At 35.3% G+C, this 23,164-nt stretch overlaps 2 protein-coding genes across 9 annotated transcripts; both read right to left on the bottom strand.

Annotated features, from left to right (window-relative positions):
• Window positions 1–356: 356 nt before the first annotated feature.
• LOC136068889 (uncharacterized) lies at window positions 357–18,868 on the bottom strand. 8 transcript variants are annotated; one of them, XM_065776712.1, is made up of 9 exons: window positions 18,590–18,793; window positions 15,326–15,392; window positions 7,693–7,762; window positions 5,491–5,560; window positions 5,295–5,362; window positions 3,501–3,624; window positions 1,959–1,998; window positions 1,414–1,481; window positions 357–779 (listed from the first exon to the last, which is right to left on the bottom strand). In XM_065776712.1, exons 2-9 carry the CDS (start codon window positions 15,374–15,376, stop codon window positions 767–769), a joined length of 504 nt encoding a protein of 167 aa, XP_065632784.1. In that variant the 5' UTR covers window positions 15,377–15,392; window positions 18,590–18,793; the 3' UTR covers window positions 357–766. The 8 variants fall into 8 exon arrangements, 2 of the variants coding, with proteins under 2 accessions (XP_065632784.1, XP_065632783.1); XR_010630200.1 differs by lacking the exons at window positions 357–779; window positions 3,501–3,624; window positions 5,491–5,560; window positions 15,326–15,392 and adding exons at window positions 2,077–2,296; window positions 4,964–5,029; window positions 8,154–11,981 and having other exon boundaries at window positions 1,413–1,481; window positions 18,590–18,868; XR_010630199.1 differs by lacking the exons at window positions 357–779; window positions 3,501–3,624; window positions 5,491–5,560; window positions 15,326–15,392 and adding exons at window positions 2,077–2,296; window positions 8,154–11,981 and having other exon boundaries at window positions 1,413–1,481; window positions 18,590–18,868.
• A 1,545-nt stretch (window positions 18,869–20,413) lies between these two features.
• LOC112000129 (tryptophan N-monooxygenase CYP79A68) lies at window positions 20,414–22,773 on the bottom strand. The gene is made up of 2 exons (XM_024032238.2): window positions 21,771–22,773; window positions 20,414–21,099 (listed from the first exon to the last, which is right to left on the bottom strand). Exons 1-2 carry the CDS (start codon window positions 22,746–22,748, stop codon window positions 20,473–20,475), a joined length of 1,605 nt encoding a protein of 534 aa, XP_023888006.1. The 5' UTR covers window positions 22,749–22,773; the 3' UTR covers window positions 20,414–20,472.
• Between the last annotated feature and the right edge of the window lie 391 nt (window positions 22,774–23,164).

Raw genomic sequence — 23,164 nt, 5'->3', positions numbered from 1 at the left:
TTATTCTTTTTTTCCATTTTTTTTTTCACCCTCACTCTACTTTTGAATGCATACCCCAATCAAGTTTAAATACCCCTCAAAATGGTGTTGTGATTTTCAAAATAATTGTTTTACAATGAAGAGTTAGGCTTGTGTCTAGTGGTCAGTTTCACTAGACACATTGAGATGTAAATACGTGTTTAGTTTTGGACATATGTCCGTATCCTTACGCGTGCCCATATCCTAGCACGTCCAGTGGAATTGACCACTGGACACAAACCTCTCCCTACAATGAAAACTTTAAACGGCAACATTCACATTCTAAAAATTAAATATTAATAACAATAATAAATGAAAAATAAATAAAAGGACTGAAATTACATGGGCATGTATGAGCATTGTATTGAATAACTTCATATTAATTAAATGTCCACAAGGAATCAAAAAGGAGCAGCAATGTGCAATTTAAGTCATCTTTTTCCCCTCCTCATAAATTCATAGAAGTACCAAAACAGTATGAATTTATTCATAGAAAAAATGTATAAACCTCTACATGTTTCACAAATTGTGTCATCTCCCATTGCCTCACCGCACTTTTTTAGAATCTAAAAAACTAAAAATAAAAAGCCTGTAGGTCTCATATACCTCAAGTTTAAATACCATATGTAGGTACGAGCAAATTGTATAAAATCGATGAATTGAAAGATTGATGTCCATAGGAACCAGAGATATGCATGGTGCACAATTTAGCATTCCATCTCTCCTTCAGAATAAAGCCAACACAAGATTATGCCTTAGCCCTGCAAAGCCAGGCAACAGAATCATGAGCAAACAATATTTTTATACCATCCACCCCATGAAAATAAAAAGAATAACCACTAGGTGATAAAAGTTGTCGCTGACAGTAATAAAATATTTTGTAAAAATTAAAATCATGAAAAGTCAATTTATCAACATGATATTTTAAAAATAGCAAACAGGCCAGAGTTAATTTAATTTCCTATCAACCACTGGTCGATAGACTCAATACAGACAAGAATGTACTATGATAGTTTCATATTCTTGAGACTAACATACTGAACTGTAGCTTTTAAACAATATTATATCACAAAACGGTAATAGTTAGGATTTCAACATCGAGTAGGTCAACAATAACAACAACAACCAAGGCTTAGTCCCAAAATTTTAGGGTCGGCTATAGATTCTCAACAAACTAGTCAGGGTTAGTCACATGCAATCTTTTCATTGCTCTCAAAATAGAGAACGTCGTCATTCTTTTTCTTTTCTTTTTTGGAAGAATCCAATCTGGGTCTGTAGTTTATCCCAGTCATTATTCATAGGACAGAAAATCACATTCAATTGCAAGCATGACAGCCACAAAATACCCAAGACAATCCTCAACTTTATCTTAGAGACACAACAAACAAACTTTACCTTTCTACATAAGAGTCAGTCTCAGTATTAATAACTACAGCATCACCGACTACGATGAACATTGGCACCTGGAAAATTAGAAAACTTGATAAGACATACACCACTTAGATTTCATAGTACATGTACCAGAACCTCACCCCTCCCCACTACACACGCACACATATCATATTTTCGCCATGTTGCTTATCATCGCTGTTGGTTTCATCACTTTAATTGAGTACAATCTGTGGTCAGGACTGTATTTCTTTTTATGGGTATCTAAAGTAAAAGTCTAATTTGGAGGATGGATATAATGGTTTGGCAAGTATACAGTACACCTTCTTCTATGTAGGACCCACAACATGCCTTGTCCCTGGCACCCTCCATGCATGACATAATAGAAAAAATATCCCATGAAAAATTCGGATATTCCGTTTACACAAATACCTTCTGCCACTTTTTTTTTTTTTTTTTTTGGCTGAGTTCACCTTTTGCTTTATATGGTAATTATACAAGTGACTAATTTAGCAGCTAAACATTAGAGGGAAAAATAACATTTAACTTACCTCAACAGTCAGGCCATTTTCCAATACAACCTTTTTATCCCTGAATGGAAAGAAATTATTATGATAAGATTCTATTGATACAATCAAAAGCAGAACAATGATCAAGAAGGTGAAATACTTTGATTTTGCATTGTCAAAGGAGACAATAGGACAGAAAATCACATTCAATTGCAAGCATGACAGTCTTCATTCGACAATACAGTACATGCCAGTCTCATCATACTGGCCAAGGTGTACACGTGGTCCACAGTTAGACAATTGGTGAACGCCTCTGATTAACAAACTTTAGCAATTACAGGTCAGCTAGCTGGTTGAATAAGAAGATTGTGTTTCTTCAGCTGAAAAATTATGCAATGGAAAACCCACATTTCAAGGATGAATATAAAAAATAAAGTATCTGGCACATATTGCAAAATTACAGCAAAAAGAAAATTTAGGCATTAACAACATTAAGTTTTATCAGAAAATCTTGTTCTTTTTTAACATTAGCTAGATCAAAAATTTCTGAAATCAGGCCATAAAGGATAACCTACTTATAAACACAGAACTTCTTAAGAATGTCTTTCTTGGGTGTGTGCACACATGCTTGCTTTTGTTCATGTGCATGCAGCCCATAAGCCAAATTCATAACGTATGCACATAATAAGAAAAAAATTACTTGTGTCCCACATGCACCAACCATAAGCGAAGTTCATCACATATATGCATGTCACAAACCCATACAGCAGGGATCATTTAGCACAATGAAAATCACTATGCATAATATCAAATTAAGTTTGGAATAAGAATCATGACCACACCACAGAACCAAACATGGTCACACTATACTGTAAAATAGGCAGATGTTTCTGACCCATAGCAGAGACATACACAATGGACGAAGAAAGCAAGCTGGAACATAATGGCCATCAATAATTAGCTTGTGAAAATTGAAATATCAACCAACTTTATGGTAATGTATTGCACATTGTACCAAACAAAAAAATATCCAGAAATTTGGGGAACTTAAACAAAAATTAAAAAATAAAATGACAAATAACATTATAAAAAATTTGCACCAAGTCAATAACCAAAAATTGCTTAGTCAATAAAATTAACCACCCTGGGCATGAACCTTCTAACAATTATTTTGCATTTCTGTGACAATAACACCTAAATTAATATTGCCCACGCACAACACACATAATAGTGGAGCTAGATCTTTGGCAATAATGTAGACCCTTACAGCTATTATCATAATCAGAACAAGTTAATACTCGCATATTTGATCAAGTAACTCATATATTTCAAGTTATATTCCAAGAAGCATGCAAGAAAAAAATGAGAAAGAAAAGGTAACAGGATATGAGTAAAGGTGAACATTTCTTAACACACACAGCATTTGCAGAATGCTAATGGCCTTTCCATCTCATAACACCTCCACCCTTGTGGTGGTTCAATGAGAGAGTTCACTCCACAATAGCTTTGCCTAGCAAAAAGGGGGGGGGGGGGGGGGGGGGGGGAGGGGGGTTGTTGTTACATTTGCAAAATGATAAAACTTACTTAGGTGGGGCTGGGACCCCCTTCATAGGATCTTGTGATTCCTTGACAATACATGTCACACGTTTTGGAACCGATGCAGATAAAGGTATATCATCATAAAGCCTTACAATAACTCTCATCTCACCTGTTGATGAATGCCGTATGTTAGATGGAAGAGAATGTAGTGACCACTGCAATATTTGATTATGTAAACAACACAAGCCTCAAAGAAGTGTGAGGGGAAAGAAAATGAAAACAAACTTGAAAATAATGCTCCATTTGTTTTGCTGTGAAATGTTTCCAGTGAAGACACTTTCAAGTGTATGGTGTGACCTAAGGTTAAAATGAAAAGGAAAAAAAAAAATCTCATATCAAAACCTACCAGCCACAAGATTAGCACAATCCAACCCAACCACCCAGCAGATCGGCACAATCCAAGCCAGCCAGCCACCAAATCGGTGCCCATCTAGCTTGCCACCACCAGATCAGCTCAAAACCCGACCCAACCACTAGATCGGCGCAACCTCAAGGGATCCATAGCCCCAGCCACCAAGTCAACATCTTCAACCACTAGATCGGTGCTTCCCAGTTACCATCAACGCCCCTTGCCACAATTGGAGCCTCCTAGCCACAAATCGAAGCTTTGCCACCACTATTCACCAAAACCCAACCACCAACCACCGTGAACTAGGCTCTAGTGACCAAAATGATTCAAGGCTCCAATGACCACCGCAACTTAGGGCTCCAACAACCACCTTTGTGAGCAAGAGAGGAGATGGGTGGGGGTGTCACAACATGTTCAAAAGGGGGCAGGGGATGTGCGAGTTAGTCAGTTTGTAAAATGTTTTACCAAGTTTTTTTAGGTAAAATGTTTTTCAAAATTTTACAGAGGGCTTTACAGTCAACTGTAAATGTTTTCAGCTTTAACCAACATTTTACAACAAAACAAACATTGTAAAATGCTAAAAATGTTTTCCGTAAAACATTTTACATCAAAACAAACGGAGCTTAATATGCATTTCCAAGAATTTTTATTAGAACAATAGTTAACATGATAGAAAATCATCAACTACTATAACTTCACAAAATATTTACTCATTACTAAATTATAATCAATTACTTTAAAATGATTGCTATTCCTAATAAGAGAAGACAAAATCTTGAGGAATATCATTGGGTTATATTTGGCTGGAAGCACGAAACTCAAGAAATGATGAATTGATATAGAAAAACACATGTTCTTGAAGCGTCAAAACATATGGAAACTAACTACTACAGCATGCTTTTTGGTGGCCAAATTCACAGACAAAAAAAAATTATATTAAAAGGAAGAGTCAATTTAATACTGTCATTAACCAGTAAATAAGGTAGCAATAAGCATGTGCAAAATAAATCTGAAATATATACAGTGAGCGTGTTGAAGTGAGTTAAGCAGGTTGACGATGCCAAATAATGGGACTAGTGATTATGAAATAGTCAAGTACCAGTAATGCAGGAGTCATGATACTGGCAGTGACTTATTGGTCATGCGGTGACATACAATGGTGGAGCTACATGGGAACATAAGTTAGTTTGGCCATGTGTTGACATGAAGAGCCTAGTTCAAATAAGAACTATAAACCAATTTTCATGAATTCATGTAAAGTGAATTTTTACACCCATTTGGCCATTTCCTGCTTTCATAGAGGTTATTTTTGGGAGAGTACTGGAGTTATTATCAAATCAATTAAATTCTGACCAACTCTAGAATTTTTCAATTCATATCATGGTGTATATCATGAACTATATAATGCTCAGTCCTAGATATTTATTCACCTTGTAAATACTTTGCATCTTTGCCAAACAACTCCTGGGACACTTCCAGCTGATCAAAAGTTTTAACGCTGTTAAGAATTAAAAGAGAATATATATTTAGTAAAATAGTTCCATAAAATCTTTGACCTTAATTGCATATTTACTGGAAAACAGGTATAAAAATCGGGTTTGGCGCGGGGTGGGGGGACGAACTTACTCCATCAGGACTATAGTGCCATTGCGATCAGTGCACATGTACATGTAAGTTTTCTCTTGAACAAATACTCCTGCAAGCAGCCATATAAAATTTCACAATGGAGTTCTTATCAAAGAATAAAATTCAAATTAAATGACATCTAGGGATGGAGAATGACCACACTGAAAAGGATAGTAAATTTTTTTTATTTTTTTATTTTATATATAAGTAATAAACTTGATAGCAGGCTAAAGTTAAAAGCCTCTCCACAGTCCAGCCATTTTTAGTCATTGAGTAAATTACACCTTTCATGAGATTTCACTAAATGACACTCCTCTAAAGAACGGGCAACATAACACTACCCGTTTGAGATTTGATATAAATGACAAAAATCCATGCCTAACTTTCCAACGGAATACTTAATTTTTCAAAAAAATATAATATATATCCTACCAAAACTAGGAAAAAAGTCACTCTCCCTTGGGTTTGTATAAATGACATTCCCCTTTGAGATTTTACAAATAGTAGAAATTTTTTTTAAAAATAGAATATTCTCATAGAAATTAAAAGTGTTAGAGAGCATGAAGTTATTTGTTGAGGAGTGTCATTTCAATAACCCTCAAAGAGGTTGGTGCAATTTACCCTTAATTATTTAAAACACCTAATTCATAAAAGTGTAAGTAAAATAATTATGGAAATTATAATTAAAACTGATCAATGGGTCTACAAGATGTTGAACCTTGGTGCTATGGCAAGTACCACTTGCCATCTACCCAAGCAATGTGTCATGAGTTCAATTCAAGTAATTAGTTTCTAAAAAGTTGAGTTAAGGCTACAGGTGATCATGGGTCAATCAGTTCAAGTTGAGGTAAGCCCGTCACTTAACGCGATCATGTCAGGCAGATGGTCCTTATACCTACAGCTGAATGATGGATCAGCTGGAGTCAACCGCACCCAACTTTCAGGTGCTCAGCCAAAACCTGGTCAGGTGATAATCCCAGCATTCCCAAAAAATTAGTGCTAAAAAAAAAAAAAATCAAACCCATCCTATTTCATCCACCAAAACTTTTAGATAACCTAAAGTAGCTAAAAGGCAAGACTTCCAAGTTCTTAACTCTAAAATGTTCATGCTACAGCTCACCCTTCACCCAATCTTATGGAAGAAATAAGTGTTATTTAAGCTATAGCAGGGATAAAACTATTCTAAGACTAAGGGGGGCCATGGCCCCCTAAAATTTAAAATATATATATATATATATATTATTATCTATAAATACATATGAATTGCAATTTTTGATCCAAAAAATGTATACCTAGCCCCTCCCAAATATTTAAAACTATCCTCCCAAACTGAAAGATGGCCTGAAGAACCCAAAAAATAAATATGACTTTCAACCTTTCATGGTTAAAAGAATATTTGACATATAATAACATAATAAATATGACTTTCAATCTTTGATGGCTCATGCTATATCCTTCATGGCTTGAATATTTGCCTAATAAAGATATGGCTTTCCATCTACAATACTTTCTCTTTAATAAGCCATCTGAGATTCCTAGGCATAATGCATTCATTGTTGATGGATTTAAGAATTATAAAAAGAAAGTTAGGGGCGGAAAAGATTGTGCTTTTTTTTTTTTTTTTGAAAAGAAAGATGTATATGGGAAATTATCGTAAATCTTTTAGTAAAGTTGATGCCAAACAGCCTATTTCATCAATCACATGAATGCTAAACCAAAAAGTTAAAGGTAATGGATTGTATGCTTTACTTAACATTATGAAATATTTTTGTAAGGCATGCAACATTGGTGTCCCAAATATTAATACTCTTTATATTGAAAGACAAGGTTAAGCTAATCATCGACAAGATGACTTTACATTTGAAAATTATTATTGTGCATATATCTTTTATTGTGTCTTTTTTTTTTTATATATATTTTGTTAACACTAAATAAATACTAGTTTAATTTATCTTTTCAAATATCAATTGAGAGTTGTCAAAAAAAAAAAAAAAAAGTTCAAGCTTTGGTCCCTTCCAAAAATAAAGTCCTCATTCCAATCCTGAATTCTTTTAAAAGTACATACAACTTTTTAAAATCTCGCTTTTTCCAAGTGCATCTGCACTTTTACCCAGTTTGAACAAAGCCACAAAACACTACTCAAACGCTAATTTTAACAAACACTAGATTTTTCAAGGAGCTACAAAGTTAAAGTATGCATACTTTCAACACTCTCGTCGGAACCCAATCGTTGAGACACTTTGTTTCCACTTTCAATGTCACGAAGCTCCACCTACATTTCAAAAAATCAAACTTAATGTTAGGAACAGGGGTGTGTAGTAGTTGAATTCGAGGACAACTAGGCCTCCAAGAACAGAGAAAGAGATATGAACAGAGAGATAGAGAGGAAATGGAAAGAGAATTGAGAGAATTGGAATTAAGAAATGTTCATCTGATACATGCTAATCCTTCCCACATTGCTCTAATACCTCTCAATGTCTCACTCCCTAACTGCCTAACTGCCTAAGCTAGCTGTCAATATTCTAACTAACTAACCATATTAACTAACTCTCATTTTATACAACACTAGTGTGGATACAAGTATATAATGCCAACTAAGCAATTACGCTTGTCACCTATAGTTCAATATCACTGTAACTCTAGCAGCACTAATGGATGCACACCTCATTAGCTACACTTGCACGCCTTATCAGCAACTAACCCACCCTTCATCAGCAACTCATACACACACCTCACAAGCACCCCACATGCAGCACCACATGCACACCTCAACACCTAACTAAATAACAAACTCAAACACTTCTAACAATTCCCTCCCCTCCAAAGCACCTTGCCCACAAGGTGAGGAAACTTCTGCTGCAAAACAAATAAACTCTCCCAGGTAGCATCATCCTTGCTCTCATCTTGCCACTGCACCAGCACTTGAGTGATAAGTCTGTTTCTCAACTGATGAGACCTAGCTTTGTGAAGTAAACAGCTTTGCTCAATCTATCAAAGAGGTCTTCAATCAAAGGGACTAGATATTTGTTTTTCACAGTCACTTTGTTCAAGGCTTTATAATCAACACACATCCGCAATGAACCATCTTGCTTCTTCTGGAACAGAACAGGAGCACCATAAGGGGCCTTAGATGGCTGAATATAGCCTACATCTAGCAGTTCTGTCAACTGCTTCCTCATTTCAGCCAACTCCATTAGGGACATTTTGTACGGGCCCTTAGAAAGAGGCTATGATCCTGGAACCAATTTGATCCTATGATCAACAGCACGCCTTGGTGGAAGGGTTTTGGGCAGTTCTGAAGGCATCACATCAGCAAACTCCCCCAAAAGTCTAGCCACAACATCTGGAACTTCGACATACTTGCCCTACTTCACTTCAATCAATGTAGCCAAGTAAGTTGTCTCACCCTTCTTCAGCCCATGCTCAATCTGCATGGCTGAAACCATTGGTTCTTTCCCCTTGCTTATCTTGCTGTTTCCTGCCCCACGCCTCACAAAAATATAGTATGGTTGCTTCTCATCAAGTATTAACAATATTCCAAGGAATGGCAGCAATGCAGCCTTAGCAGCCACTAGGAACTCATCCAGAATTACATCGAAATCATCTAATTCCATGACTAGGAAATTCACCTTTCCTGTCCACTCGCCCACCTTAAACTTCACTCTATAAGCAATTCCCAACACAGGTTTTGCTTCTGAGTTTACAGCCTTGATCTTACTTGGATACTTGCTCACTTTCAGACCAAGCCTTTGAACCATCCAATCAGCAACAAAATTGTGGGTAGCACCAGAATCAAGCATACCCTCAGCCCCATTCTCGTTCATCTTGACTTGAACATAAGACAAACCCTTAGAAGTACCTCCTGCACATAGTGCATTCAGTAATTGCAAAGGGTTTACTCTACTGGGAACTTCTTCATCGGACTGCCCACTACCATCTTTAGCAACCATGGCATTAAGCTTCTCACGCTTTAGATAGTCTCTTGCATGATGAGGGCCATTGCAAATGAAGCTGCTAGCATTAAGCTTAGGCTGTTCTTTGCTTGGTTGAGAGGTAGAACTCTCTCCCTTGTTCTTGTTACCCCACGTTTTCTTCTGCTTATCCTTCTTCTTGCCATCTTTCTTCTGCTTGTCTCTACCTTTGTCCTTGGACTTACGTTTTTCCTCTTCCCCACTAGGCTTACTGAACTTGTAGTCCACTAAAGCATTTGCAGCAGACATAGCAGAAGGCAGATCACGCATTGCCTGCCTCTTTAATTCCAACTGTGCCCAAGGCTGCAAGCCAGACATGAAGTTAAACAGTTTGTCCTCCTCTGACATGTTCTTGATATCCAGCATCAAAGAACTGAACGTCTTGACATATTCTCTCACTGTACCCATCTGTTTCAACTTCTTCAAGGCGTCTCTTGCAACCCAAGCAGTGTTGGTTGGCAAGAACTGGTCCTTCAATTCCTTCTTTAAGGCTTCCCACCAGTCAATTTTCCCTCTACCAGCATCTGCATCATCTTCCACGCGGGTTCTCCACCATAACTTGGCATCCCCTGAAAGATACATGCTAGTAATCGTTACCATCTCTTAACTAGGCACCCTAGTAGCCTTGAAATACTGCTCCATATCCCACCAAAAATTCTCCAAATCCTTGGCATTCCTGGCACCGTTAAAGGGCTTCGGTTCAGGTACCTTTACTTTGGTGGCCACTTCCCCCTCCCTAGGCAGGTCACTCACTGCTCTCTTCAACAGAGTAATTTCTGTTTCAAGGTGGTGTTGGGTCTCCCTTGGTGCCTGGTTCTGGGCATCCATTACAGTAGCCAACTCTTCAACACGATTTAACACCAATTCCCTCTGTTCTGCAAGATCATTCTGCACTGTAGTTGTTTCTGCAGAGACAGTATCAAGTCTGTCACACAAAGAAATTTGTTCCCCCTCTGCAGGAACTCCAACTATGGTCTCCAAGACAGTCACCCTTGCCTTGGTGTCCGAAGACATTGCAACCTGGCTCTGATACCAATTGTCACATGGTTAAATTTTTCTTTTAAATTTTCTGCCTGTGATGGCACTAAGCCCCTGACTTAGTCTCAACCAACACTCCACACACACACACTGCAGCAATCACTTAGAACAAAATTATTAAGGAAATTCGCACACACAGTATATACAGGGCACCAACCCCAACCTTTATTACTCAATATCAAGTACAAAGGAAGACTGGAGAATACACACGAAATTCTCTAAGCAAAAATATACACTCTCTGCCATTGACAGCCCCAATAGCCTAGGGTAAATATACAGAATAAACTGTCACAGCAGTTCACAACAGTTACTGCCAAGTAACTACCCCTGTCCAGGACTTGCTGCCACATGTGGTCTGACTAAAACACCTCTGTCTAATGCTGTTTTGGTTTGCTTTCCATGTTTCCAGCCCCTACACAGCAGGTTTGATCATCCAGAAAGCCAGGAACTGCTTGATAACTGCCAACAACTGCTGCTGCACACTCTGCACATGCCAGCCCATGTATCAGTACATCATCATAGATCCTTTGCCCATGCTTCTGCAACCCAAACCAATTGTTCCATCACGTTTTAGAAGGCTTTGCCCCCTGCGCCCTTCTCATCAGCATCACAGCCCACATCACATGTCCATATGCAGCACACCAAGTTACAGCCATCAGCCCACTCACTCAAGTCCATGCATTCTGCCAGCACCAACCAGCCCAATGCCTTGCACAGCATATCATAATCACAACAGCCCAGCACTGCCTTGCATTCAAGCCACCAAGCCCACACACAAAGCAACCATCAACCAAACCACTAATGTCATGCATCATCACATAGGGTCAGCACCACCTGCTGCTGCCCAACATCAAAATCCGTCTCTGCCCACCATGGTCCTCCTCCACCATGGCTTTGGGGCATCATATGGAGCAAAGTGCCTCCACATGCTGCCCCTCATCATGCTCTTCATTATGAATCCAGCAGGGAGACTGGGCTTATCCCCCTCAATGAGCAGCTAGGAGCTTCACTAGATAGGCATGAGGAGCCATTGGTGTGTTGAGAAAATATTGAGCCATGTGACTGGCCTGATGTTGTCCAAGCACTCCAATTTCTCATTCCATCATCAGCAACGTGTAAAGCTCCTAACAATGAGTTATGTTCTTATGTGTTGTTTTGTTATTTATAACTTCAAAAAATAGATATTAGCACACTTTTTTTAAATTAAAAAAAAAAATCTATTTATCAACAATTAATATATCTCTGTCGTATCATATCTTGAAAAGTTACTATGCACATATAGGAACTTTGTCTGTTCATCAGTGCTCAAGGTGAATATACCATTACTACTCTACGTCTATTTCATTCATCACAAGAATTCTTTTTATCCTCAACTATTTGACTTTACAAGCATCTCCTCCTCAGGTTTTAAAAAGACTTCTAAAAACTGTTCTTACAACCACGTTCTCCTCAGACCTGCAACCACCTAATAGAAAGTATATACTGCAATTTTCACAAAGTGAAAGTTCTCAACATTCTAAACTCTGATACTCCCAACAAAAAAAATGTACATCATAACATTCTTAAACATCATGAAATGCCAAACCAGCACATTTAGATACAACTGACATACCAAGTCTAGATGACTTACAAATAATATTTCTTGAAAATGGTGATCCAAGTGATCAAGGTGGTAGCAATGAACAGAAAATATTATGAAGCAAAATTGGTTGATGTTAAACATCTGTCCATAACAAAATTTAACTACTAATTCAAATAAAAATACAAATTAAGATCTCCAAAATTTGTATATTTAAAAGAACTAATCAGCATTTTAATCAAAATTCATCAATAGCATATTCTACTGCAATAATGTTATTATATGACTTTCTTCTGCAATTGAATATTAAACATAAATATGCAAAGGCATTTATCTGAAAACATTCAAGTAAATAAAATTATAACCACTAAGCAGGAAAAGAAGTGATAAAAAACAGCTATTCACATGTATTTAATCATGACATGTTTAGTAATCATGTGCCTTGTGTAGATGATTTAATGAATAATACGATTTAATAGATGCAGGTGGTCATCTAAATCACTATGTAATGTAATTGATTGGTGGAGATTCCTTCAGACAAATTGGCAGAAAATTTGTCCAAGAAATGTGGCAGCATATTCTAGCAAATACAGTTGGCAAAACAGCAACAAAACAGATGAAAAGCTTTGCAGCTCTCCACTGCTGAAAATAAAAGTTAGCATCTTCTTATATTTTAATAATTTTCCTCACTCTTTTAATAGCAATTGAAGACTATAAATGCTTACTTTTGGATCAGCACAGCAACCAAAAAGGCTTTACTTTTTTACCAACAAAGAGAATGCCTTTATTACAAAAGAAGCGTAGGATTGTTTTTGCAAAACACTAATTACAAATGCAGTTATCAATTATACAAAAAGGTTTCAAGGAATAAAATTTATAACAAAATTTTTTTTCTTCATTCACATGCTCATCTTTGGATTTCTCTTATAGGAAATGTAAATGCAGTATTTTTTTTATTATCGTGTTCTTTAAAGAAAGTGCAGTTAAATAGTTCAATAAACTGTAAGAGATTATTTTAAAAGATGATGTTTGCAATTTTTTTTTGTTTGAAAATTCGTTTGAGGAAATTATTTCTCAAAAACAGAATCACAATGAGAATTTAAACATCCTAGAAAATAATTTTGAAATTACACCACACATATTCACTCTGCAATTTAAAATCATTTTAGAAACAACATACAAAATGTGATAGAACTAATCTAAGATAGATAAAAATTAAATAGAACATTGTTAATGTAGGGACTCAGTTTAGAAAGGTTCCCCAACAATACATTTTTAGAGAGTGGATCGAAGGTTTAGGCCCTAACAGACTAGCAAGGGAATACAAGCCCCTACCCTTCTTCCGTTGAAGGGGAGTGAGCCCAGTTTACAACTAAAGGTAGCTCCTCGACACTCGTCCGAGGAGATCCCTCTTCCTGAAACTAACATGACCTCTAAGTCCTTCTAAGTCATTCTCTTGAATGATCCAAAAAATCCCCTTTAATTGCTTTGCTCGCCTTTCTTATATAGTTCTCTTCCTCCTATCCCTTTCTTCCTTTTGTTGATCATCCATTGGCCTTCCCTCTGACTGTCTGTCCCATCATAGGTCTTATCCGTACTCAAGTGGCTCACCATGATCAATGTTGCCCTGTCAAGGGGTTACATCCCCATTAATGCGGCCAGGGGGGTTAGGTGAGCGCATTCAATGCAGAGGTGACAGCTCGCCTAAGGCTTGCTCCTTCGCCGTGCTCCCGTCGCCAACACGTGGTACTGGGCCCTCTCCTCCTCGAATATTCAAGGAGTCTCCTTTGGTGGGGTGGTGCTCGTGTTCTTCCGAGGTCTCGGACGCCCGAGGACGGGGCCATCCTCAGATAAGTTCCTCGGAGATTGATCCTCGCGCTCTCATCCACGGACCCCTTATGCGTCCTCGGCGTGGGCCCTGGGCCTAGCTTGGAGTGGGCCAAGGTGTTGTGAAATTTTAAAATACTCGCAAGTGTACGAACCGTACCGAAGTATAGTTTGACAAGAACGAGGTCGAACCCACAGGGACTTGAATGAACGTAGGAAAATTAATTAAACCTAAATCAAATTAATCCTAATCTAGTTTAATAAAAATTGGTTGTTTTGAAATTAAATAAACTAAGCAAATAATAAAATTAAGCAAATAGTTAAACTAAGCAAAAGATATAAAGCAATAAAAAGATGAAAACAATCAAGGGAAAGGAATTAAGGTTTTGGAATCCACCTTGTAAGTCATACTAGCATATATTTATGATCATTAATTTTTCCCACCTCACTACATGATAATCTAGAAATCAATCTTGTTATCATGAAAAATATCCTCATTAAAATCCTTATTTTAAAAATCAAAGGCATGTTCTTCTTCGCTTCTTAAGTATAAAACCAAATCATCAATTGTATCCGTAGCCAAACAAATCACAAGATATATCCAATTCTAAAAATCAAATCATAACTTGTATCCATTGACAGACAAATCACAAACAATATCCAATTTTATAATCAAGAATTAATAAACCAAGCATTCAATTAATTAAGACAAATCCTAAATCATGAGAAAAACATGATTGAACTCATATCTAGAACCCCATCTTAGTCAATTGATATGAAGCAAGAACAATTTAAATCATTAAAGAACAACTATTGTGGGAAAAATTAAATCACATAAATATTACTAATAATCTTTAACAAGGTTTCATCCTCAACCCTAATTATAAATTTAGCTACTCATGGTAATTGAAATAAAACAAAAGAATAAAATACTAAACATTAAACTAGACAAATAAAATAGAAAAAGAAATAGTCACAATGCTATCATGGAGAAAAGCTACAGAGAAGCCACATGAGGCACTGCCTCTTGCTCCAATTTTCTGTTTTGCATCCCAACCCTAGCACTAGCCTCTGTCCCCCCATGAATTTTGCCCTAAAAAGCCTTTAAATAGGTCAATGAGTCCTATTACAAGTTGAATTCCCGTTTGGAGAAAATCCCAGACTTTTAGGCTTTACTTAACCGACTATTTAGGCCCACTTAACGTCAGAATTAGGGCTTCTGGTAAACTACAAAGTTGTAGCCCTTTAAGTTAACTTTCCAGCCCAACTTGAATCATCTCAATTGGACATCTGAGCCGAAAGTTATGCTGAAAATACTAACTGATGTGCAGGCTGGAATCCTAATCCGAATTGGACTTGGATTTGGTGTAAATTTCCTTTGATTTCTTACTCCAATTGGACTTAAATTTAATATTCATGCCTGGCTGGATGTAAATTGGCTTGATTCAATTGGCCTAGCCCCACTTTGCATGTAAAGCCCTTGTTACCTGCAACACAAAGATATTATATAATCAGTCACAAAATAACATAGAAGTAAGGTCAAATATGTAGATATGTTAGTACTTTATTGTATATATTTCATGCACATCACAAGGCCACTTGTTTTTCTGGCCCCACAGTTAACAATTAGTCATATACAATAAAAAATTTTAAGAACACGGGTAACACAATTATATTTTCCTATAATTTTAACCCAACATGAGATCAAAACATGCATTAAAGGAAATAACAATAAGACATAAACGAACAATAATTGTAGCAGTGACAAATTGACAATCAAAATCAAATTAAAAAAAATAAAACTTCTTCAATATCCCTCTCGCTCTCTAATGAAAGGAGAACTCTGTTTTTCTTTCCTCTAAATCGTATTTTAAAGGGTAATTTATGGGAAAAAAAGTAAAAAAGAGAGACTGATATAAAGCATAACACTAATCTACCAATTTTCCTAAAGCCCATACTAATCAAATAACCTGTAGCTAAGCAAACTGCCTATTTGGCTAATCTCACCTCATGTATTGACAACCACAAATATCCTACACTAATTCAAGCAAGTCTAAAATAAAGCTCATACAAATTTTAAAAGGAAGAAATCTAATATTACATAAATCAATTTCAAGTAATATCAATTAGTCAATAAATTACTTCGTATGAGATTCAGGAAGCATGAAGTAATTCTACTTTAAAAAAAAGAGCCATTAAGGCATATTGCAAGAGCAAAGTTTAAATTGGTAAGCATTATGTTGTAATGCAACTCATATCCTAACAGCCCACTCAACCAAACTTTGAATCAAATAAAAATTAAATCAACCCCCAAAGAAAGTAATGGAGAAACAGAGACATCAAAAAACTATAGATTCAAAAAAGCAAACAGACACTGGAAGCTGCCTTCTTTTTAGTACAAAAGGCCATTTAGACTCAGAAGGGGATAAAAGAAAATAAAAATGAGACCAAATAACTTAGGAACCAGAAAATAGAATCAAGTTAGTTACACACATACTAAAGTTTATAACAATGAAACAACTGTCAGAAGTACACTACAATTAGAATCCCTAAATATATATATATATATATATAAACAGTTGAAGAAGCAGGCTAAAGAGCCAAACAGATATGAAGAAGGCAATTGCAGGAAAATGCTCCCTTGACATAAACCATGCATGTCACTTAAAGAATTTGTTTCATAAATATGGTCATTAGCAAACTCTTCATGGAAAACAAAAAAATAACCTTGAGCAAATATTCAAAATCCCACAATTTCACTCCCCGTTACAAATAACAGAACAGGTAAGAGGGAAAACAAAAACCCAAAAATTATAATGAAATTATTAAGTTTAAAAGATAACCAACCTTTAAAATTTAGGTAAGATTTCCTCTTGTAAGAAGGTTTATGTCAATAAAATAGTGGCCTGCGAAATTCTAAAAACTGCATTACAAAAGGTTACTATTGTGAAACCTACGGTTGGTACACTCCTCCATAGATCTCAATCAAAAAAATACATTTGAGCAATTCATTGGGTTGCGAAGCAAAATTTTCAATAAAAACTCAAGAACTAACACCAAAGGGTGGGTGCACGCACATATGATAAATTTGATGAATTATAAAAATCAACAGCTACTGTACATGAAACACTTTTTGCTAGAGACCACAAACTAAATATAAAAAAACTGGCTTGAAATTGAAATTAGCAATTATACAACCCTCACTATTACAAACTAAAATCTCTCAAAAACCAACAAAATGTCATCACTCAGCTAGTTTGAATAGTAAAACCTCACAAACACAAATAAGTCAAACTGATTAGAAAGCATAGTGAACAAAATTTTGAGGAGAATTCCAACCTTCTATAAGGCTGCTGGAAATAGGGCAAAAAAATTTAAAGCAATTCCTAATTTCTAACAATTTTACTGACTAATCTATAAAAATAAAATGATACAACATAAATTAAGCCAGAAGGTGCAAAACGATGAAAATATATATCAAAAGAGACATATATCAATAGAAAAGTAATAATAAAATTAAATATCAATATGTAAAACAACAAAGGCGATTGTACTCTCCAAACATTCAGATTTTAAACCATCCATGTTACAAATATGACTATTAAAATCAAGAGTTGTTTCCATTTGAAAGGTAATTAACAATTCAACCTTTTTTTTTTTTCTTTTGAGAACAATTCAACAAAACATAGATCTGCACAAAGAATTAATCAATTCAAATTTTAGGGGCAACCAAAAAAAGCACAAACCTAACAAAAATCTGCCAAACAAAAATAAAATTTAATCAATACAACAATTGAACAAAACAGAACTGAAGAAATTGTAAAAATAAATGGGAAATTAGGGAAAAAGGTAGCCAAACCTTAAACTTTATTGAGCAGTGCGACAAAACAGTATTTAACAAAATCTTTGTTTTCTATCTATTTGTTTCTACTAAAAAAATGTAGTAAATTATTTCAGGAAAACCATAATTTCAGATCTACACTACAGTAATTGACAAAACATGAAGGCAAATGAAAAAAAAGTGCAAACCTAACAAAAATCTGCCAAACAAAACTAAACCAATATATTTTTCAATAGGGATAAAAGAAGAACCCTAGAAACGGTAATTGAATAGGGAAAAAAAAGGGGGGGAGGGGGGGGAGAAGAAGAACCCAAAACTAAACCAATATATTTTTCAATAGGGATAAAAGAAGAACCCTAGAAACGGTAATTGAATAGGGAAAAAAAAGGGGGGGAGGGGGGGGAGAAGAAGAACCCTAGAAATGGTAATTGAATAGGAAAAAAAGGGGGGAAAAAAAGAACCCTAGAAACGGTAATTGAATAGGAAAAAAAAAGGGGGAAAAAAACCATGTCTACCTTCTGAATTGTCTATTATTGTAGAGAAGATTGTTGATGAATCAAAAGCAAAACCAGTTTTCCAAATCAAAACCCCAGGGGAAAAAAAAAAAACTATGAACGCAGATATTAGAAAACAGGGAAAGGGCTTAGTGATTTCTGTAATCCAAAATAGGAAAAAAAATCAAAAATTTGAGAAAACAAACATTTTCATGGAGAACCCAAAAGCCCGAACCAAAAAGGAATCAAAACCAAAATCAAATCTAAACCTATCCAAAAAAAAAAAAAAAAAAACTCAATAAAAAGTAATATTTCATACCCAAATCTAAAAAAATGAAGGAAAACGTACCGGAGCCGGTTCCAACGATCTGGTAGCAGATATGTAGCCTAACAGTGTTGATGCCCATAGATTTTTCTTTGTCTATGTGCTTGCAGCGGTGCTCTATGTCTGAGGAGGGAACGGAGAAGTCTCTCCTTCTCTCTTTGTATCCAGCGTTTTTTTTTTTTTTTTTATTTGAGTATTGCAAGCCATTTATATTCTGCCCGGTTATTTTTCTTTACATATGAGAGAGTCAAAGGGTATCAAACGATGGGTTAATGTTGGGAAATAATATAACTTATCGCTTTTTAACTTGTTTTCTGAAACTGAACCCCTCAAACGGACCGAGCAAAATTTTAAAGTAAAATTGTAAACGTGTTAGCATTTTAAGGAATTTTTTTGGCTTACGTGTCAGCACCTTCTAAAAACTTCTGCTATTATATATAGTATTAGATTAGGCTAATATTTAAACTTATAGAATATTTGGACTATAAATTTTTTGTTAATAAACATAAAAATTAATAAATTCATACTTTCATAAATAAATACAAATATATATATATATATATATAACATGTTTTCTGAAATGGTACTCTAATATCAATCTTTCGAAATATTTCTTTCTTATAAACAAAAAACAAAACAACCTCTAGTACAAAATTGACTCATTTGACTAAAAAAAATTAGCTTTCTTATATATTGGATTCGAATTCAAATCCATTATTCAATGACAAAAATCTTTATAAGTGAAATAAATTAAAATTTAATTGATATTATTAATTACACATTAATTATGCCTAGGAAGAGTTTTTTTTTTTTTTTTTTTCTTGAGATAGTTTCAACCTATGATGTATACTTTTAATGATAACTCTTTATTATCAGACCAATACACCAATCGATTTTTGGTGTCGGTAGGGATTAAACCCCAGATCTCTTATTCAATCATTAAAGACTTTACTAATTAGTTTTTCTCTTTAAGGTCAATCTTCTTCAACTCACGTGGAATGCTCCTTGTAAAATTTTGTGGAATTCTTGCAAACAGCACCGCAATAATATCATTTACTCCTTTTTTTTTTTCAAATACAATAATATTTAAAATTATGATGTTCTTTCTATCTCCATGATAATTATTCTTAGAGCAAGACTTAGGGATAGTACTTAGGTATTATTCCTTAGGTTCCCCTTTTAAGATTCTGCCATGTGGATTTTTTTCTCATGAGAAGGAAATGTATTTTTTAGTTAAGTAGCCACATGGCTGAATCTTAAAAAGGAAACCTAAGAAACAACATCTAAGGTACTGTACTTAAGTTTTAGGAAATATCTTACTCAAATAATTATATTTAACCAAAACATCAAGGGCATGTTTGGTATACTAAATAGTAATCTTTATTACAGAGAATAAAAATTATAAAATATATTGTAACAAAATAACTAAATTTATTCATAAGTTTGGTTGTGAGTTATGAGATTAGAATAAAACTTAAAATTTATTTTAGGAAATACCTTACTCAAATAATCATATTTAAAATAATAATATTTTTTTTCAAATTTGAGAGAGAGATGAGTTATTTTTCATGATCTTTTATTTCCATAATTGTTATTTGCATATGGAAAGTTTATTTATTTAAAAATATATTAATTTTAGAAATTTTTACACCTAATAATTATTTTTCATTATAAGGAATAGCTATTCATAAGAAATGATTATTCCTTGTAATAAAAATATTGTCATACTACTGAATAGTTAAAGCATAGAAATAATTATTACACTACAAAACATGTCCTAATTGATTTTCTGCTTAAGAAAAATTCGAATAAAAGTCTTTTATTCAATGACAAAATATATTAGCAAATAAAACTAGAATCCCACTTGATATATAGCATTAACCACAGGAGATTAGCTTAATTATCAGTTAAGCTGGGTACAAATGAGCAGGCAAGCGTGGTTCTGCGTACACATGCAAGGGTTTGGCAAGGAAGAGTCGGTCGTTCTCTTTAAGGTCAATCTTCTCCAACTCAGGTGGAATACTCCATGTGAAACCTTGTAGAAGTCTTGCAAATAGCATCACAGTAATGAGTGTCCCTAGTGTACCACCCATGCACCCTCTCCTTCCTCTAGTGAAGGAAATGAACCTCAGGCCAGGTTCTGCAAGCCCCAACTCATGTGAATTATCCTTGAAATGTCGCTCGGGGTTGAACCTTAAGGGGTCCTCCCAAACTCTTGGGTTTCGACCGAGGCCTAATCGGCTTAGCAAGACTTGGCTACCTTTAGGGATGAAGTAGCCAGCCACAGTAAGATCTTCTTTAGCGACATGGGGGAGATTGAATGGTGCAATTGGGTGAAGCCTAAGAGACTCCCTTGCACAAGCCACCACATAGCTTAGGTTAGGAATGTCTGATTCTTCAACAAGTCTCTCCTTTCCAACCACCCTGTCTAATTCCTCTACTGCTTTTTGTAGCTGCTCAGGTTGGTTTAGCATTTCTGCCAAAGCCCACTCCGCTATATTGGAAGGATTATCCAGAGTTGCAAGGAGTAGTTCCTGCATGAATAACAACAAGGCTATTAATAGGTATACAAAACTAAACATTTTTGTAAATATATGACATGGACATTTCTGTAGGGAGGAAACTGAAAGCATCCTCTAGAATTCATTTATTTTATATTTTATTTAAGATAAAAATTTTACTCTAGCCTAACGTAAGTATATATATGCGTAAAACTTTCTCCCGAAATCTTAAACTCTAACCCTTTTTCCCCACTCCACAAGAACTTGTAGCATGCTAAAGATGTGTAGTGGTAGAATCCCCTAGAATTCTTAGAGTAAATAGAAATCAAATCTTCTTTACGGAGTTCAACATACACTCTTTCCCAAAACAATAATAATTAATATTTCTTTAAATGACACTAACTGGCAAAATTAAATTCACTCATTTCAAAATTGATAAATTTGAATCAATGATAAATAGAGAAGCAATCCCATCAATGGTTTAAACAATAAGTTATATGTAATTTCATATACTATGCAAATAAGATCCATCAATTAAAAATGATTAAGTGGATACTTCTTTTCTTATCAAACCTAGGTTTGTTTTCAATAGTGAAAAAAAATAAGTAATTATGGTATCTAATTAAAATGATAATTAATGGAGTATAAAGTCGTGAAAATGGGAATAATATCTTAAAAACTGATTAAATGTTAAAGTATATCACCGTGATTTGTGCTTTGATCTCTGCCACTGATAGCAATGGCTTCCCATTGTCATCCTTAACTGAAATGAAAACATCAAGAAGGTCTTCAGGCTCGGTCCTCTTCCCCTCTTTCCACATTTCTACTCTCTCGTTGATAATCGGATCCTCATACTTTTTTATAACATTCAAAGCATTCCTCACAGTCTTTTCATGTCCATCTAAATCGAGTGGCTTCAAGATTGGCAAGTAATCAGAAACACACAATGCATACACATACAAAAGCATAGTAAATAGTGCTTTAATATGCTCTTGTTCTTCAATACAAGGCCCTCCATCCTCTCTTCCTTGCCTATAGTACCTTCTGTTGAACATCATTTTCCTCATAATATTTCCAGTGAAGTGTTGGGAAACTAACCTTACATCAACAACCGAGCCTGATTTGCATATATTGTTAATCACTCGGAGAAGATTATCGGCTTCTTCCTTTCGCTTACTACGTAGCCATTCGAGTCTTGTCGGGTTCAATATCTCGTGAGTGAGCACCTTCCTCATCTTCTTCCATTGCTTTCCCCAAGGTGCAACGCCTGCTGTCAAGAACCCATCACTGAACATACTAGTGGTGACTGTGATAGGCCTTGATGCCATCATTGCATCATGTTGCTTCAAAAACTCCATGGCAATCTCTGGGGAAGTTACTGGCACAACATACACTCTTCCTAGACGTACACAAGCGATTTCTGTGTTCAACTCTTTCATGAGGCCATGCAGCCACCTATATCTAGGTTTTTTCCTCCACATCTCTGGCAGATTTCCAACAATAGGCCATGGTTTTGGGCCAGGAGGGAGGGGGGCTCGCTTGCTTTTGGTGAAGATTTTTGAAAGAAAGAGGAAGATGAATGCAAAGAGAAGCGCAAATAAGAAGGTTACATAAATGAAAGCATATTCAGACCCATGACTGAAGAAGAAAGATAAGGACATGGTCGATATAATGTCAAACATATATGGCTACGTCTTTTCTACAAGCTACAAAGATGGTAGTGTATGTAGAATGCTTTTGCAAATATAATACCATGGCTATATATACAATGAATTCCCCATGATTTTAGTTAATTAGGATGGCAAGCTGTAAAAGCTATTTATTAATTAATATTAATTAGGATGGCAAGCTGTAAAAGCTATTTATTAATTGATATTAATTACTGTTAATTAATATTGATTGAGATGCCGCCATGCATACTTGGTTTTATTTTATAGAGTAATACTATAGTTACAAACTATTTTACAATATTTTACAAAATTTATTGTGTTGTGACCAATTATTATAATCGATATTTATCTAGATCTGTCATCACTTTTTCACTTAGCAATAATCACTCACTACATCAACAGTACTTTATAAAATAACTTGTAACTCT

This window comes from Quercus suber, unplaced genomic scaffold, assembly GCF_002906115.3.
Source record: "Quercus suber isolate HL8 unplaced genomic scaffold, Cork oak 2.0 scaffold_140, whole genome shotgun sequence".
NCBI classification, from domain to species: domain Eukaryota; kingdom Viridiplantae; phylum Streptophyta; class Magnoliopsida; order Fagales; family Fagaceae; genus Quercus; species Quercus suber.
Note: the sequence above shows the minus strand (reverse complement) of the source record. Positions and strands in the feature narration are given on the sequence as shown.